Raw genomic sequence first — 19,431 nt, 5'->3', positions numbered from 1 at the left:
CATCTGAGTCGACATAAGACTGAGTTTTCAGAGCATTGTCAGTTTCAAAATTTGTGGTGAGGGATTGTGGATTTCAACCCTGGCCTTCCATTTGTGTTTACCTTGATCTCTCTCCCCTCATGTTACTGGTTTTCCTATGACTCTTTTTCTTTCTTTGTTTTTTATTTCCTCTCTCTGCTTTTGGTAACAACTTCGAAATATAATTCACATACCTTACAATTTACATATTAAAAGTGTACAATTCATGGTTCTCAGTGCAGTGGACTCTTGAACAATGAAAGGGATAGAGGTGCTGACCCCTGGTATAGTTGAAAATCCACAGATAATGGAATTTTGATTCCATTTTTGATAATGACTTTTGATTCCCCCCCCCCCCCCCAAACTACTTATAGCCTCCTGCCTTACCGGTAACATAAACACCTAATTAACACCTGTTTTGTATGTTATATATATTAGAGAAAAGTGTTATTAAGAAAGTCATAAGGAAGAGAAAGTACACTTACAGTACTGCACTGTATTTACTGAAAAGCCATATGTACGTGGATCTGCACAATTCAAACCTGTGTTGTTCAAGGGTCAACTGTATATTCACAGAGTTGTGCAGCCATAGCTTCCTTTTTTTTAAAAACCATTTTTTTTCCCCCACCTCAGCTTGCCCTCTTCCAGCTTAACGCTATTATTCCGTGTATGATGTTCAACTAATTTCTTTTCCCCTTACCTTTTATTCATTTGGTTACCCCTTTTCCCTTTCTGATTTGCATACTGTGATCATATGTAGATAAAACTGATAGATTTATTAATATTCAGTATTGTTTGCTTGCTTCTCTGTGTGTATTTCACCTCAAGTAGAAGAGACAAGTTTAAGAGCTAAAGCTGTTTGGGTTATGCAGAATAAAAGAATTGATGAAATACAAATACAGTTAGGCTTCATTAACATTTGAGAGACTGTTGAAATTTATGAGAATTCTTAATATAATTGACTTTATAAAATAAAGTGAGCTTAATTGATGTCTAGTATAGTTTGACAGATTTTTTTTGGTAAGTTGATTGAATTACCAATTCTGACATCTTGTGGATTTAGTTATATCTTGCCATTTCAACCTCATCCTTCCCCTCTGGCCCTTTTTTTTTTGTCTTCTAGTCTTTTTGCTTTCTCTTCTCATCTTGACCATAATAGCAATAGTTTTAAAGCATAAACATTTCCTTTGTGTCCCTTTTCTGGGAAAAATTAATTAACATCAGTAAATCTAGAACTATAACCTTAAATGTAAAATATGTTCTTGTGTGTTTTGCCATATCCAAGTCAAGTTACAGAAAACTACAAGGGTAAAATGTTAAAAGTTTTTTGAGGGTCAAGAGTAATTTAAAAAAAATTTTTTTTCAATGTTTTTATTTATTTTTGGGACAGAGAGAGACAGAGCATGAACGGGGGAGGGGCAGAGAGAGAGGGAGACACAGAATCGGAAACAGGCTCCAGGCTCTGAGCCATCAGCCCAGAGCCTGACGCGGGGCTCGAACTCCCGGACCGCGAGATCGTGACCTGGCTGAAGTCGGACGCTTAACCGACTGCGCCACCCAGGCGCCCCAAGAGTAATTTTTAAACCACTTTTTGTTGTCGTAATTAAACTCACAAAATTATGTAAAATGTAAATATACAACTTAACAAATTTCCTGTAAGGTAAATATTCATTTAACCTTACCCACATTATAAGAATGTTATTAACACCTCAAAAGTTCTTCCAATTCCTTTTCCTAGTAACAATTTCCTGGTAATTACTTTCCTTTCTTTAATGCATCTTATTGTTTTTTTTTTTTTTTTAATGCATCTTTTTTCTAAAACATCTTTTGCCTAACACCATGGTTTAATGCTTTTTTCAAATTTTATATAAATAAAATACAATGTATATTCATTGTGTCTAATTTCTGTCACTCAACATTTTGTTTTGTAAAGTACGTCCGAGTTGTTTTATCTCTAATAATAATTTGGTGTTGATAATAAATTATAAAAATACAGTAGGAAGTGTCCTAAAATAACTTAAAAAGTGATAAATATTCATATGGCTTTTGTAAGTCCTAGAAGTCCACTCAATTCCTCTATAATTCCCAAAACACTGTTTTATAATCTTTGATTTGTTATTAGAAGCCAGGGGGAGATTAACTCCATGGTTCAGCAAATTGGTAGTTAGTTCTGTGTGAAGAAGATACTATCTTTTAACATTTTGTTGTGATTTATGGTGTCTTTCAGTATTTTTAAAATATTGTTAAAATTTTTGAGAGCCAGTATAAATTTTTTTGTCCAAAATGTGTGTGAATGAGGTATATCTTTTAGTGTTTATTTGTAAAATATAATTTAGAATCTTTACTTTGTTACCCTAAAGAATTAAATCCTTTTCTTTTTTGGTAGGAGGAATAAACATGGTGTATCTCGAAAGAAGATTGCTCAGATGTTGGATCGTTACGAATACGAAATGTCCATCTCTATTGTAATGAATTCAGTGGAACCGCCACACAAAAGCACACAAAGACCTCCTCCTTCACAGGGGAGACAGAGGTGGGGAGGATCTCTAGGCTCACCTAATCAAGTCTGTGTTACAAATAATCATTAAGTTGGCTATTTTCAGCTAACACATTTGTTGCTTGCCCTTGAAAAAAATTAGTGAGCCTATCTTGAAGTTTAAATAGTTTCAAATAAAAAAAGACTACGTTGTCCCACAAGGGATGTTCCCAGCAAGTTGTTTAAATCCTAAAGTGTAAATAAAAATTATATAAAATGGTTTTTTAAATGTTTTTATAGTTTTTTTGTTGTAATTCCCTTGGTTATTATGAAAATATCTGAGTAGTGTGGGTAGGACCTAGAATGGTTTTTCTACAACTGAATTTTAAACTAATTTTACCTATTTTGTAGATAATGTTGAACAGTTTTATAGCTCATATCTAAATCTAACTTTGCATAAAATGCTAGTAATTTTCCTTAACTACCTTTCCTACGTTTAAATATGTAAGAAATACTAACTTTTTATAGACACCTCAGTTGATTCCCCTATTCAGTACACAGGTAAAATTATGTTTCTGCAGATTCGTCTGTGTGACAAAAATATTTATAAGCTAATTAGAGCATATTGCTTAAATTCTCCATTAAATACTTTATAGCAGTAGGTATGTCAACCACCTGGGTGGTTTTCTCCACAATATACATATTCATAATATATCATATACATATTCATCACTCTTCTCAAACCATTGCCCTGCCCCTTCACACTCCCCAATTCTGGAGTGGATAAATAGGGAAATCACTGTATATTTAGAAAAAGCTCTTCAGGTTATTCTGATAATAAATCACTTTTCTGTATTTAATTTAACACAGTATAATTCTAATATTAAAATTTTTTTGGACAGGTCCTTAGCATTAATTGTAAGAAGATTTGTCCTGTAGGATATTTTATTTCTTCTGGTTTTAATTTTTCTGTAGGCCAACTGTATGTCTCACTGGAGAGTTTTCTTTGTTAGATTGTGTTCTGTCACTTAAAATTTAGAACCTGAGATGGAATTCATTTTAGAGATTTTGTAATTCATCCTAATCTTTGATTTGCTCTTTTTTTAGGAAAAAACCCCAGCTAATTACATGCTTTTTAAAAAATAATGTTTTGATCCTTCAAATGTTTTACATAATATTTCATGGTCCATTAACTGACTCCTAAACGAGCCCATCCTGAACCTAATAATCTGCCTTTATATGTTATTTAAAACCATTTGCTGTTCTTTTCAACTTTACTTTAAATGTTATCCCACATCTATATATTACTTTTGAAGTAAAACTAAGTGCAAGGCACAAAACTAAATATAGCACTCTCAACAAGGTCTGTTTTACATTGCCTTTTGTGAGATAAGAATATGATTTCCATTTATTTGTACTATTCAGTACTGTTTACATTTGAATATTATCTTGCTCTATTTTGTTTAACGTGTGTTTGTATGTATTTGTTCATCTTAACTAAATGTGATATAGTAGGAATATGCTAACCCATGTTTTGTGTGTAAATGTATATATATTTATATATATACACATTTTCTTCATCCAGTATTTTCATGTATTTTTTTTTATTTAAGGGTAACACTTCTTAGTATTTGGGCTTGTGTTTCCCATTATTTTATTTATCATGTAAGTTAGCACATTTTCAGAACAGTACAGAAGAATTTAATTTGGGGACAGATGAAAAATCTGTTAGATATATATACTATGTGTTCCTTTCCTTCTGTCTTTATAAAACTGTTGAGAGGAATAGTGCTGTGAATCTATAGATTTTGATTAATAGATGCTTAATATCTGTTAAGCACATTTTCAAGGAATTAGAGAATCGCCTTTGAAAGATTAACGTTATAAGGAAGTATGTTCATGTTAGTAGCCTGAAATAAATTTCCAGATTTTATAATGGATCGATTTCATCTTTTAGTACTTCTGAGTACTTAAATAATCATGTAGAGATCATTAATCATTGCTGATTTTTTAAATTCTAGATCCATATTGAGGCAGGAGAATTAAATTCTGAAAGACTTTGAAGTTTTGTTTTTTTTTTTTTAAGACAAAATTAATTTAATAGTTCCACCAAGCATATTAAATCAGTAGTTCCCCCCTTAGCATTCTGGCTAATTTTTTTATTTTTTAAGCAATAACAGAACGAGCTATGAATATGCAATAAAAGATACCATAGTCATTATTAGAAGTCATTGCTTTGATGTTAAAAATCTATAAAAATATGAAATTTACTGATTAAATATTTTCATCAAAATTTCTCTTCTATTCAGATATTCTTTTTTCTTTTTTAATTCAGTTATATTCTTAGTGGTATAGCCCCCAGTTGCTATGCTATGAGTAGTAGGTCTCTATCCCAAAGAATAAAGGAGGCATTGGTCCTCATATTTAAATAAGGTAAAATACATTTAGTTACACAGAATGCAGCTTTGTTTTTTCATAGGCTTGGTGTAAAAATACTTTTCCTTTTAATAAGCAGATTTATAATTTTCTATATATCATAATCCTGCTAACAAAAATACTTATGTGGTAATTCAGTCGAAATTCTGGTACTGCTTTTTAGGTAGGTAATCTTTATTTTCAGTGTTCACTTTTTCAAAAGAAATGTTAACTTTTTAATATTTTATGTCTGTTTTAAAGTAAGATTGTTTACAAAAGATTGGGTTGTGTTCTGTTGGAGCAATAGGGTGGATTTAAGTATTTGAAGTTTGCTGATTTCTTGTCTAATTAATATAGATTGTGGAATTTTCTAGTTTTATGTATAGGTAAGTTTTGAAAGAATTCATGATTTCAAAGGACATGAGATACTTATTTTGACCAAATTCTAGTTTTTGTTATTGCAGAAATATCTGATTTTCTGAGTCTAGTTTTTTTAAGTATTTATAAAGAAAATTGCTGGTGTTCTCTTCAGAAAATGTTGAAGAAATGTTGTTAATACATTAGTGCCTTGACTGGATGGTTTTGTTGTCTTCATTGAAGTTTTATGTAGTATTCTAACATGAATGCAGTAACTGAGAATTCATTATTAGGGCTGAAGATTTGTGTGTGTATGTTTTTAACATTTGCAACCCATATAAATAGAGTAACACCTTAATCTAGAATCATGACAAAGTATAGTTTACTTTTGTTACAATGATCAGTCAGAATAAGTATTTGGTGGTAGCAGAAAAAGCAGGTTGAGTTACTGGTTTTTGAAGATCAATTTTATAGGTTATAATATATAAATAAAATTTTTTTTTCACTAAAATTGTTAGCTGTAATTCTTGTGAATTTACAGAGGAAGGTGGGATTATATTAAGGGATTAATGAATATCTTCTTTGGTAATGGTTTTCTTTCTCTTTAATTAAAATTGGCATACCAATTTTTATTTTATTTTTAAAATTAAGGTTACTGTTAAACTAATTGGCCTCCTTATTTGTATATCAGATTTTTCCTTAAAATAGCCTTAGAATGGTAAAAAGTACTATTAAGTTTGTTGAAATAGGTCTTCAAGGAGGAGTAACTCTTGATTTTCTCCTGTGTCTTTTGATTCCTTTTTTTTTTACATTGCAAAGAAACATTTAAATCAGTTCAGCTGATTCAAACTGCTAAGTGTCCTGAGTCTAAAAAATTTTCATTTTTTGCATGTTTTATAAATTGCAGAGCAAGCCTTGAGAAGTTTATAATTATGATTTTTGCAAAAACTTGTAATAGAATGGCTATCATTTACCTCAGTATCTTTATTTAGGCTATAGTAAAGGGCATAATTTTTGTAATAGAATATACATTTGTAAGCTGAATTTTTAATATATATCCTGTGGAAATTCTTGGTGCATTATCACTGTACACACAGAAACAAAGGGAAAGAGTAGCCCAAATAACTTTTTGAAAAAAGAACCTCAAGCTAGGGCTGTGTCTATTGGAAAGTTTTGACTTCTTGATACGTTTAATAGTAGTTTATTTTAGTGATTTAGATTAGAGATAATCTTCTACTTTTTCCTAACAAATTTTGTTTTCTGGATAACCGTGTCATGTTCCAGGTGTGATGACTGCAGTAATCACATACTATAATATACTTCCCAGTGTAGAGCCCCTTAATGTCAGTAAGCTGTCTTAAGTACGAATAAAATAGATTATTTAGTATGGACACAGTTATAGTTTGACTCCTAGTCTTAGAACTAGACCCAGTCACATTAAGAAGCATTGTACCTGCTTTGGTGAGTAACTGAAGACTTTATCTGGGAGTGTTGTCCAGTTGTAAATATTTCAGTGTTTTTGTTTTTTTTTTTTAAATTGAACTTTTTGTAAATTAATGGGAAGATTGAGAGATTTTTAAGATAACACAGGGGCTTTTTGCCTCTGAGCTTTATTAGTGACTAAAGGAAAAAAGTAAGAATAATCTGTTCATTCATGGTTAAAATTGCATGCAAGTTCAGTAGAGTCCATTGAAATAACTTTATGTAGATTATTTTCTTGTTTTGCAGTTTTAACTGCATTCTCAGGACATATAAATCCAAAGCTTTGCCCTCTGGGGTAGTTCCTCTACAACTATTCATTGCAGTTGTACAACTTCGTACTATCTCTTCAATTGTAATTCTGAACTCTTCAGTTTCTTAATATAACAAAATGAAATTTGATTTTGGGACGGGATTGTGGGTTTTTCCTCTGCCTTCATTTTTTTTTCTTTTTGTTTTTTTTTCTGTCTTGTTAGTATTAGAAATTGTGTTTCTTGTTTCTTTCATAGTCTTTTCCCATACACATTTTCTGTCCATTTTCTGCTCAGCTATGCTTGTGTAACTTCGTAACATTTTTAATGAAGATGATGGGATGGTAAGTGGCTGACAAAAATGGAGGTAACTTTTTCCCCTCCTATGTTTTACTGAACTCATTGTTGCTTATGAAACTTACTTCACCGTGTTATATTTATAGACCAACAGCTTTGCAGTTAGTTTCCTGACCCTGCTGTTTAGTTAGAGCTTAGATATGAAAATCCTTGGAAAGATTTGTAAAAGTCTACCAATGGTTACTCGTGGTTAAGAATCCCATAAACATGGCATAGGACTTGGATGTTTGAATTCGAGAAAAAGTATTTTGTAACACTTAAACATCATGATGATAGACTTCTTGGTAAGTAGTAGTTGGGAATTCAGTATTGTAGAATTCACTATTACATCTTGATTCTGCAGTCCACCTTTATAAAGAACTGAGTGATTTTGAAGGAAAGTTGATAGGTATTTTGAGTTTGACCTCTACAAGTGGATCTTCATATAGGGCAGTGCTGCTACAATGAACAACAGGAATTTAATAGCAATAAGTCTTAATATAATGTTCATTTAAGCAGCTGCCATTTATTTAATGCCTGTCAGTGCCAGGCTGTGTTGTAAATGTGATTGTTAATAGTCTCTCAAGTTTTCATAACAGTCCTACAAGGGTTTTATAAAGAGGAAACAAAAACTTATCAGAGGTTATGCAACTTAGCCAACATAATTTCCCTAGGGAGAGATATAACTGGGATCAAAATCTAGGTCAGTCATATTCCTTACTATATCCCATTTTATCTTTTAAACACAGCCTTCTTTTAAAAAAGTATTATAAATTTAGGGTTTTTTTTTTTTTAAGGTAGGAAAGAAATTCCGGTGAAGCATTGAATACATCTTTAATGGTACCTTTGAATTTGTAGGATTGAAGGTATGTTGATTTATCAACAAAAGTGAGTAAAGAAACCTGTAAGTGGCCATTTATCTACAGTGCTATTTTTAAGAGTCAAGATTGCAAGTAAGATACCATTTAGTATTTAATGTTTTCTATAAGATATACATTGATATAATTGATAATCACGTTTCAGCAACATCTTTGCAATTGAATTTTTACATATGCTGTTGTGCTTTAATGCTTAAAATTTAATTTCTAATATCAATGAGCTTTTGAAGTGTGTAGTATTCAATAAATGGATTGTTAAATTACATAAGCTGTTTGTTACGCTGATTAAGTTTGAGGCAATGTTTCCCAGAAAAGGTCAACACTATGTGTAAGTGGTCTTAATTGATTTTTCTTTAACTGTTCACTTATTACTGAGTGTGCTGTAGTAGTAGATATTATGGCAATTACATCAGTTTTTTGAATTTGTGAAAAATTAAGCATTTCTCTCTTTTGAAATAGCATTTTCTTCTGTGTTGTTTAATTCTCCAAAATTAAAGAACAGTAAAAGAGGCAATTACTTAAGTTTACTATATAACTAATATCTTGAGTTAATTAGATTCTCCAAGGAAAACCTTTAAGTATGGAATGAAGAATTCTAACTTGATTATTGCCTTATTTTGTTTTAGTTAACTTAAATAGAAGGACTGGATCTTGTTTGGTTTTTCTTAATCTTTAGAGTAGATTGTGAGGTGTTTATTTTTTTTTTTATCGGAGGTAGAAGTTGTATTTTATCAGAGGTAGAAATTTTGTTAGAACAAGAAAGACTTCATGGAAACAGAAAGAGCATTGATTTCATTAATAGATTAAATTAGTTTTCAGTTCAGGACCTAGAAAGCAGTATATTGTGGAATTGAGGTTATTGAAATATAGTACAATGTAATACTAGCAAAGATGTAGTTAAAACATTTCAATTCAAATGTAAGTAAATTGAAGTATGTACAGGAAATGTGATAGGGGCCTGGGCTAGTCATTTTGACTTCATTAAAAATTAATGAGAAAAAAACCAGCTTTTAAAAAAAATTCTGGGGAATGCTAGGAAAGAAATTGTTAAGGCTAGAAGGATAGGCTAGTGGTCCAAAGTGGTATTCTCCCTCCTTATCTTCCCTTTGCTTTTTAAGAACCAATAGAGCCCAAGCTATGAAGAAAGATGATCTTGTACCCTAAATGCCATGAAACGGGGTCTTCCTTGTCATCTTTGGTCACTACCGGGTCTTTGGATCTTTGTCCTTTAAAAAGACTCAATAAAATATTTGTTGAGTATCCTTCCTAAAACTACCTTTTGATATCAAGGACACATTGGTCTAAGTAGAGTAATTTACAGGGTAGTTTGTAATTTAGGAAACCTGGAGCTGGAGTGTGAATTAGTTGGATTTGATGCTTGCTAGGACCAGAGTGTGCAGACCAGCAGGGAGGAGTCCTCTTCCACTTCACTTGGTGCATCTGGTGCCATCAGAGCCTTTTGTTTTGGATTTTGTACCAGTGGTCTTTAGATTTGTGATTTATTATCAAGAAACTAAATCCTAGAATACAGATAAATAAGGCAACCTTGAGGCTTTTGATTATCCATTTCTTTTAGGGTCATTTAGAGATTATTCTCTTGCTTTTTGCCTTATAATCCTTTGCAGAATTCCTAGACAATCTGTGAAAAATACTTCAGGTATTTGTCCTAAAGTCATTTTTTCAGAGCCCTTCTTCTGAAGCACTGTGATCCTAAGTCTAATTAGAAAAAAAAAAAAAATCAGGGGCCACCTGAGTGGCTCAGTCAGTTAAGCCTGTGACTCTTGATTTTGGCTCAGGTCATGATCTCATAGTTTGTGAGTTTGGGCCCCATGTTTGGGCCCCACGTCTGTCTCCTCTCAGCACAGAGCCTGCTTCACATCCTCTGTTGTCTCCCCCTTCCCCCACCTTCAAAAATAAATAAACATTAAAAAAAACTTTTCTTTTTTTGGTTTGTTGTCCTACTTAGAACACTTTTCAGAATATTTATGGCATGATTTTAGTGGAAAGAACACATCATTGCAAGAGTCGGGCAGTCTGATTTCTACTTCCATTCTCTCTTCTATTTCAGTGGAGAGGGTAGCCCTCCTCCAATCTAAGGTAAATAAGTATACCTGTAGTCTGGATTGCATCTCTTAACTACTTTCAGGAATTTTTATATGTTGACAATTATTCCTTCTCTCTGTAATTTCAATCTTGCTTTCTTTCCTTAAATCCACATTCAGACGTGATCATGTCTCATCTCTTAAAGCCCCTCTTTATTGTCACCACTCCTTTATAGCCAGACTCCTCTAAAGAACTGTGCACACCTATTGTCATGTTCCCTTCAACCATTTTTTTTTTTTTAATGTTTGTTTATTCTGAGAGAGACAGCATGTGAGCAGGGGGGGGCAGGGGCAGAGAGAGAATCCCAAGCTGACTCTGTGCTATCAGCCTCAGAGCAGGACCACAGGAGGTGCTCAGTCTCACAAACTGAACCACTGAGCCATGAGACCCTGACCTGAGCTGAAATCAAGAGTCGATGCTTAACTGATTGAGCCACCCAGGCACCCTCCCCTCAGCTCTGTTTGATACTATTCAACCCATTCCCGTTTTAGCTTCTTCCTCTACCATTTTAGATTTTAAGGTTTCCAGAATGTTCCTCTGTGTTGATGAGCCTTTTTCAGTTCCCATACGATGACTCAGCAAGCATTTGACTCTTGATCACTTTTTTCCTTAAAATATTTTTCCCTGATGAGGTTTTTGTTCCTATCTCTGCGTACTTCTCAGTCTCATTTGCTGCCTTTCTTGGTTTTTATTTTTCCAAATTCTTTTCAGTTTTAGTTCTGGACCACCTTCTGTTCTTACTCTTCGCTTTCCCCAGGAGATTTCATCATTTCTTATTTGGACATAGTAGTCTCACTTTTTTCTTTGTTGCCCTGTAGTTTTATCAACAGAGCAACTAATCTATAATTCAAAAAAAAAATTAATATAAACTTTCCCCGACTATTCCAATCTAATGTGAAATAGCTCCATCCCTGTCACTCTTATTACATTGTCCTGTTTTGTCTTCATCATGGTACTTACTAGTAGTTGAAGTTACCTTATTTGGTACTGGTTTGTTGAGGGTCTTCCTGAACAAGAATGTAAGTCCCAAGAGAACTTGTTTATTTTGTCCACAGCTATATCCACAGAATCTAAACCAGTGCCTGTAATACTATAGGAGCTCGTTAAATATTGGCTGAAGGATGGTGTACCCACTGCTTCTGTTATTAACAGTATTGATCCCCAAGTGTATTTTCTACAGACCTGTCCTTTGAGCTTCAGACTGTTTACTTAACTGCCTACCTGATATTTCTGCTAATAAGATGAGCAGTGATCATCTTGAAAGAAGGAGCAGTGATCATCTTGAAAGATTGAGCAGTGATCTTTTCTCCCATCTCTGGATTTCTAGGATTTCCTTGCACAGTGAATGAATCTACCATCCATTTCTGCAAGCCAGAAACTTGGGAGTCTTTTTTAATGCTTCCTTTCCCTCTTCATATTCAGTTCATCAACCAGGGTCTGTGGATTTTGTCACTTAAAAAATACCTTTTGAATCTCTCTCTCCGTTTTTGACTGCCATCTTTCTAGTTTGAATTATCTAGTTTATCTCTTACTGAGACTAGGGTCCCCACATCAATACTTGCTCTGTTCTACCATTTCTTTGCACAGTCTAACCAGACTAAAGTATAATGGACATATGGAAGAGTACTTAAATTATAAGCATACAGCTCAAAATTTCACAAAGTGAACATATCTATGTAACCAGAGCTCTGCTCAAGAAATAGAACATTACCAGCACCTACCTTGCCTGAGTGATCTTTGTAAAAAGAAAATATAATCACATGTAAAACTTTTCAGATGCTTTCCATTGCTGTTAGGCTAAAGACCCTGGGTGATGTGACCCCTACCTTCCTATCCAACCTCATGTTTTATTACTCTTCTTACTTTCTGTATTTCAGCCCTACTGACCACCTCTCAGTTCCTTGACTGTGCTGTTCAGTTTCCCTTCCTGGAAAGTTCTGTGTGCACACCCCCCCTTCCATATTCATCCTTCAGATTTGAGCTCTTCAAGGAAGCCATTTTGGACACAGCAGGCTTGGTGGGGTCCAAAATACATGTTATATGTTCTCATGTACTTTTTCTTTATCAATTTGTATGAGTAGATGATTGTTTCCACTCATTATTTTTAAATCAGAGATTTTGAGCCAGTCTTTGTATCTGTTTTGCTTACCATTACATGGTCATCAGCTAGCACAGTGGCTAGGAAAAAGTGATATTCAGTATTCATAAAATAAGTGAATATGAGTGGTTGTCAGCCCATTATGGGCTGAATTGTGTCCCCTCAAAGTTCATGTGTTTAAGTCCTCATCCCCAGTACCTAGAATGTGACTTTTTGGATACAGGGCCTTTAAAGGTAATTAAAATAAAATGAGATCATATGGGTTGGGCCCAAATCAAATATGACCGGTGTACTTATAAGAAGAAATTAGGATAAAATGCACACAAAGGGAAGACCTTGTGAAGACACAGCCAGCCAACCTTAAAAGGCAACAAGAGAGACCTTTGAAGAAAACAATCCTGCTGACACCTTGGTCTTGGAATTCTAACCTCCAGAATTGTGGGAAAATTAATTTTTGCTATTTAAGCCACCCAATCTGTGGTACCTTGTAGATTTGGCAAACTAACAATAGATTTTCATATTGAGAATTGGTATGCTGCTTTAACAAATACATAGAAATATTGGAGTAGCTTTGGAACTGGGTATGGTAGAGGTTTGAAGAATTTTGAGGTGCATTTTAGAAAAAGCCAAGGTTGCCCCAGGAGATTGTGGGTAGAAATGTGGACGTTAAAGGTGATTCTGGTAAAGGCCATGAAAAGAAAGAGCTATTGAAATGGCTTCTGTTGTCTTAGATACACATACGTGCTCATGAACAGAATGTTGGTAGAAATGTGAAAGATGTTTTGGTGAAGCCTCAGATGGAAGTGTTATTGGAGAATGGACAAAAGGTGATCTTGTTAGAATGTGGCAAAGAACTGGCTGAACTGTATTCCAGTGTTTTGTGGAAAATAGAACTTGTATAATGAACTTGAATATTTTAGCTGAGAGTTCTTTTTTTTTTTTTATGTTTATTTTTTGAGAGAGAGAGAGAGCAGAGGAGGGTCAGAGAGTGAGAGGGGGACACAGAATCTGAAGCGGGCTCCAGGCTCCAAGTTGTCAGCACAGAGCCCGACATGGGGCTCAAACCCACCAACCGTGAGATCATGACCTGAGCCGAAGTTGGATGCTCAACTGAACCACCCAGGCGCCCCATTTTAGCTGAGAGTTCTAAGCAAAGTGTAAGATCCACAGCCTGGTTTCTCCTTGCTTATAGTAAAATGCAAGAGAGAGAAATTGAGGAAGGAATTGTTAAGCAAAAAGGAACCAAACTTGTGTGAAAAGTTCTCAGCCTGTGCTTATTATGAAGACTTAGAAAGTATGTGTTCTTGAGACAACATCAAGGTTGTTGCTAAACAACTATTTGCTAAAGAGAATACAGGCATGTGACTTAATGGATGCATTAAGTTGTCTCAGCAAAACTAGAGCTGAAGTAATCCTAGCAGAAACCCTAACAGCTTGGACCGAAAGGATGAAACAGAATGAAATGAAGGGAAGTGCTCAAACTTCTGGGTTTCCATAAGTCAGTAGAACCGGCTGGCTGTGATCCTGTGTTGTCCTCATGGTTGTGATCATGTGTTATCCTTCAAGAACACAGAAGAATGTCCCTAAAAGTTGTTCAGAGGCTGCCGCCAGGGCTGCCACTGCCATCATGGGATCGGAGCCCCAAGCCTGAGGACGTAGGGCTACCGCACTCATGGGCCAGAAAGGCAGGGCCTCCATCCCAAGGGGTCCAGGGGGCCCAGGGGACAGAGTATGGAGCCAAAGAATAATTATTCTTTAGCCTTAAAATCTAATGGAATTTGCCTTGCTAGTTTTTGAACTTGTTTGGGAACCATTACCCCTTTCTTTCTGATTTTTCCCTTTTGGAATGAGAATGTCTATCCTATGCCTGTCCCACCATTGTATTTTGAAAGCAGGTAACTTAACTAGATTCACAGTTCACAGTTGGAGAGGAATTTTACCTCAGGGTGAATCACAACTCAGGTCCACCCATACCTGATGTAAATGATATTCAGATGACTTATTAGAGTTGATGCTGGAATGAATTTAGACTTGGGGGGCTGTTGCGATGATGTGAATATATTTTGTGATGAGAAGAACATGAATTATGGAGACGGTAGAGTGTTATTGGCTGAATTAAGTTCCCTCAAAATTATATGCTGAACTCCTAATACCCAGTACCTCAGAAGGTAACTATATTTGGAGATAGGGCCTTTAAAGAGGTAATTAAGATAAAATATGGTCATATGGATGAGCTCTAATTTAATATGACTGGTGTCCTTATAAAAAGAGGATATTAGGACACAGACACACAGAAAGGAAGACCATATGAAGACACTGGAGGAAGACAGCCATCTGCCAGCCAAGGAGAGAGGCCTTAGAAGAAAACAACCCTGCTGACACTTCATTCTCAGACTCAAAACCTCCAGAATTCTGAGAAAATAAATTTCTGTTGATTAAGCCACCCAGTCTGTGGTACTTTGTCATAGCCTTACCAAACGAATACACTGCTATTACACTAGCTAGCTGAGAGGTATTTCCTTCTCTCTTTTGCAGTCCTTCATGTGTAAAATAAGGATACTTGACTGGATCATTGGTTCTTAAGTTTTAATTCAAAGACTTCTTTTGGAAATAGCGTGTGTTTCATTAAGAAGTATACAGTGGATTGCCTGACACTGGAGGTGTTCACAGTATAATTGAGTTCTGTGTTTCAGACTGTTCCTTCAAGGCGCCTTAGGGACTGTTGTGAAGGACGGAAACCTCCACTTGTAGTAGAGCACAGAATTCAAAATTGCATAATTAGAAGATAAGTTGCAGTTCTGACTGCAGCTTGGGTAAGCCACTTAACTTTCTGAAACTTTTCCTTGTAAGTTTAAGGACAGTACCTTTCCAATCTATAACATAAGGTTATTGGATGAATTAAATGAGAAGACTATGTTAGAATTTTAACTGAAATAGCTCTTTTAGCCTTGAGATTCCATGATTTTGTTTTGCCTTTTGATAATTTCATCTCTTGATATATACTAGGAATAGGCAGAGAAGGAAACAAATTGATTTTTTAAAAATTTATATTTATTTGTTTTGAGTGAGAGAGAGAGAGCGCGTGCATGTGTGAGAGCCAGGGAGGAGCAAAGAGGGAGAGAAAATCCCAAACAGGCACCACACTGAGTGTGCAAAGTGCGGCTTGATTTCCTGACCACAAGATCATGACCTGAATGGATATCAAGAGTTGGAGGCTGAACCAACGGAGCCACCCAGGCACCTCCAAACCAATGGATTTTTATACCAGTTAGAAGTGCTGAGAGATACCTAGAAGGAAAAGTTTGGTGTTCTAGTTATTAAATTTGTCAAAGATACTCATATTCCTCTTTAACAAAGGCATTTGAGTTAAGCTGTAGAATAGCTCAAAACAATTTATGTTGCTGCATGTGCCTTTTTCTCCTACAGTTCACTATTGGTTCACCTGTGTTGTGTGGACTGTTGGTATGATCCAATCAATTTGATATTCCTGTGTTTACTGATAAATTTAGTATGATTAGTTTCACAGAGCAGTGTATTGGCAAGACCACACAAACATATTTCTTTAAAAGAAGAAAGAAGGATTTTTTTGGTTTGTTTTAATGTCAAGCATAATAAAAGTAGTGAGGCTCTGTCCCCATCCCACCTTGGTCTTCATGGTGACAATTTTCCCCTTGTTTTTCATACATGACATTCTATATAATGTTCATGTAATGGTGTGTGATACTAGCTTACCTGTAATTCTTTGAAACAGTTCATTGCAGCCTGGGCTTCTATGAAGTGAATTATTCAAGATGGGAACATCAGTTTGAGTGTATGTCAGCTTTCTATTTTTGTAATACAGTTAGAGTTGTTACAGGATTCATTAGACAAACGGGAAGAAGGTTTATGTTGGAAGGTAAGAAGCAGTTTGTAATATTTTAAGATGTAATTTACTAGTACCTTGGGATGCTTGGGTGGCTCAGTCCATTAAGCATCTGACTCTTGATCTCTGCTTAGGTCATGATCTCACAGTTTGAGATCAAGCCCCATGTTAGCGCGAAGTCTGCTTGGGATTTTCTCTCCCTTTCACTCTGCCCCTCCCCTGTTCATGCTCACTCTTTAAATAAATAAATAAACTTTAAAAAACACAATTACTAGTACCTCAAATATAGCATTCTAACTTTTTAATAACATACCATTCTTCTTGACTCAGATTATTTTGTACTCTTACAGTGAAGAAGAAATTACTATATTTAGAAACAATTTGCTTATAGAAAAATAAGGTTCTCTGTAAGTAGAATAAATACCATTCGACAAAGAAGGGAAATCAGAAGAAATAGCAGTTTTTAGTTAGTCTTGAGACTTTCCAAGCAAGATGTCAATAAATTGCTGTGGTATGGAAATAATGTGGAATGTTCAAGACCTGTGTGTTTGGTTTTTTGAACTCTCCCTTTATAGGTCAGACTTGCTGAGGGCACAGAGCCTCTAGTAGTTCTTCAGAACAGAAGCTCAGGGGAGCATCTTGCCCATGGCAGTAAAGAGAGCCATAGTGGGTCTTAACTATAAGTCTGAGAAAACACTAAGATTATGCTGAGGAGACGGAAGTCCAGTCAATAAATATGAAGCAAGGTATGGTAAACTGGAAGACACAAAGAGTCTGGAACCAGAACCTGAAATGGAATGGAGTACAGTGGGCTCCACACAAGGAAGTCATGAGTGGTGTTGAAATACTGGAGGCTTGCTTTACTGGTTGTTGGCCGTATCATTCCTTGGTGGGCAATGGACTACTTTTAAGTTAAAGAATTGGACTAGGAAAACAAGGCTTCTTCCTTGAATTGTCTTGCCTACTGCGTATCAGAATGCTTTATGTTTTTCCTAAGTACATCAGCCGTATCATGACCGTTGGGACAATCTATGCAGATGGACTTAGTGCAGTAGGGAAATAGGTGGAAACAGAAGCTACTGGGGATGGAGTGGTGGTTTCTTATTGGAGGAATGTGGTTGGGAAATATGAGCTAGTAGTGAGAAGAGGCGGTAAGGTGTTTGTGCATCAACGTGTAGCAGTGGAGTTACTTCTCTACTGTTCAGTTAATGAGTTGGTTGTCATTGAGTGAAATGTGGAAGAATAGGTTCAGGGAAGTCTTTTCTGGAGGAGTTGATGGCTAAGCCTCGTCTAAAAGTGGGATTTAATAAGGAAAAGAGTATAGGAAAAGGCTTGTAAGGCAATAGCCACTGAGTGATTAAGGACTCAGAAGCAGGAAACAGTAATGCATTTATTCATGTGCATATTTACTCAGTATTTCGTGAGTGCCTACTATGTGCCAGGCATTGTTTTAGGTGATACAGCAGTGAACAAAATAGACAAACTCTGCCCTTTTGGAGTCAGTGTAGGGAAGCAGATTCTATACCAATAAATAAGTACCAAATAGGTCAGATGATAAGTGCTATGGGAAAAGTTGAAGCAGCATAAATGGGACGGGGAGGTGCGGTGTAGGGGAATGGGTGCTACTTTACCTGGAGTCATCAGTGAAGGCCTAATTGAAGAGGTAACATTTGAGGAAAGACTTGAAGAGAGTGAATTAGGAAAGACAGCAGAGAGGGAAGAGCAATTCAGACAGTGGATCCTACAAGTGAGGGCCCAGATGAGGTGGGACTGTGCTTGGTGTAGTTAAGGACTCCAGGAGATCCATTTGCTTGGAGCCAAGTGATCATAGAGCAAAATAGAAGAGAGTCCAAGAGGAAGAAGCAACCAGGTAACATGAGCCTTGGAAATTATTTAAGGAACATAGGCCTTTACTCTGCTTGAAACTGAGAGTTCTGAGTATGCTCAGAACTTATGTTTTGAGTTACACAAGTCATTTCTGGCTGCTGTCTTGAGAATCAGTTTTAGGCAAGAGTGGAAGCAGGGCTCTTGCCATAATGCAAGTGAGAGATGATTGTGACTTCAACCAGGGGGTAAAGATGGTGGTGAGGATTGTTGAAGATGGGTTGTCAGGATTTGCTGAGTAGATCAAATCATGGATATGAGAGAGAAAAAGTTGCAGTTTACTGGGAAATGATGTATTGGAGGAGGAGCACATTTGGAAAGGAAAACAGATACTCCGTTCTCGACATGTTAAGTTTGAGGTGCTGCCTCTGGAATGCATCTGAATGGAGATGAAGAATATGTCGTGTGCTTAGGGGAGAGGCCTGGGCTAGAAATACAAATTTGGGTATGGGTGGGAAAGCAGGTTTTTTGTTGTTGTTGGAACAACATTTGGCAGTGGTTTGATGGAGGTATAGAGATAGTGGAAGATAACTCCAGGCATCAGTTCTCAGTCTTTTCCTCATGACACAGAAAACAAAATTTGCAGGATTTGCTGGAGTAAATGGACCAGCCTACTCTTCCCAAGGCTCCTGGTCCTAGGGCTTGGGAGCTCCACCTGCCACAGGCTCCATTCAGTGGTCTCATCTTTTACCCATTTGAGGCATTGCCAAGCACACAGATTGGGAAGTTCTGCTCTAGAGAAATAGTCAGATCAAGGGGTCAAATCTAGGAGAGCCTGACACAGTGTTAATGAGCTAAGACCTTGTCTTGCAGATAATGGTTATCACCAAAGAGATTTCAGCAGAAATGTGTCATAGTTGCATTTGTTTTAGATAGGTACCTTTCAAACTATGGTGAAAAATTAGTTTTTAAAAATGTCTAATCTATCACAGTCTGATACCTTAGTAAAGTGAATTACTAGAAAAAAATTTTAAGTAAAATATTTTATTAACTTCAACAGATATAAAAATCCAGATAGCTATACAAGTTTTTTTTTTTTTTTTTTTTGCTATACAAGTTTTTAAAACTTACTGCCAATTTCTGTATTTATCCTTTTGTGGGCTAGTAGCAGACTGCTCATGGACTGGCATCAGTGTGGATGATACTTTTGAGTAGCAGTGTTTGAAATGGAGTATACTTGACAGAGAAGTAATAGAAAGAAACATCTGTAGACATCTTGTCAGTTAGTTGGAAAGCCACCAAACCTTTTGTTGTGTTTGTTGAATAGGTGGGGT

General features: G+C 35.7%; 1 protein-coding gene across 5 annotated transcripts in view; it reads left to right on the top strand.

Moving 5' to 3' along the window:
* Nucleotides 1–19,431, top strand: part of LOC121012829 (NEDD4-binding protein 2-like 2) — a 73,881-nt gene that overhangs the window by 18,098 nt on the left and 36,352 nt on the right. For 3 of the 5 annotated variants that reach the window (XM_040448156.1, XM_040448158.1, XM_040448157.1), the window contains one exon: nt 2,405–2,551. In XM_040448156.1, the coding sequence (XP_040304090.1) occupies nt 2,405–2,551 (147 nt within the window). Of the gene's footprint in view, nt 1–2,404; nt 2,552–8,129; nt 8,479–19,431 lie in introns of those variants that run through there. The other 2 variants (XM_040448159.1, XM_040448160.1) reach the window with 2 other exon arrangements.

Source organism: Herpailurus yagouaroundi, unplaced genomic scaffold (genome assembly GCF_014898765.1).
Source record: "Herpailurus yagouaroundi ecotype Mexico unplaced genomic scaffold, PumYag 197, whole genome shotgun sequence".
Lineage (NCBI taxonomy): Eukaryota > Metazoa > Chordata > Mammalia > Carnivora > Felidae > Herpailurus > Herpailurus yagouaroundi.
This window is presented reverse-complemented; position numbering and strand designations above follow the sequence as displayed.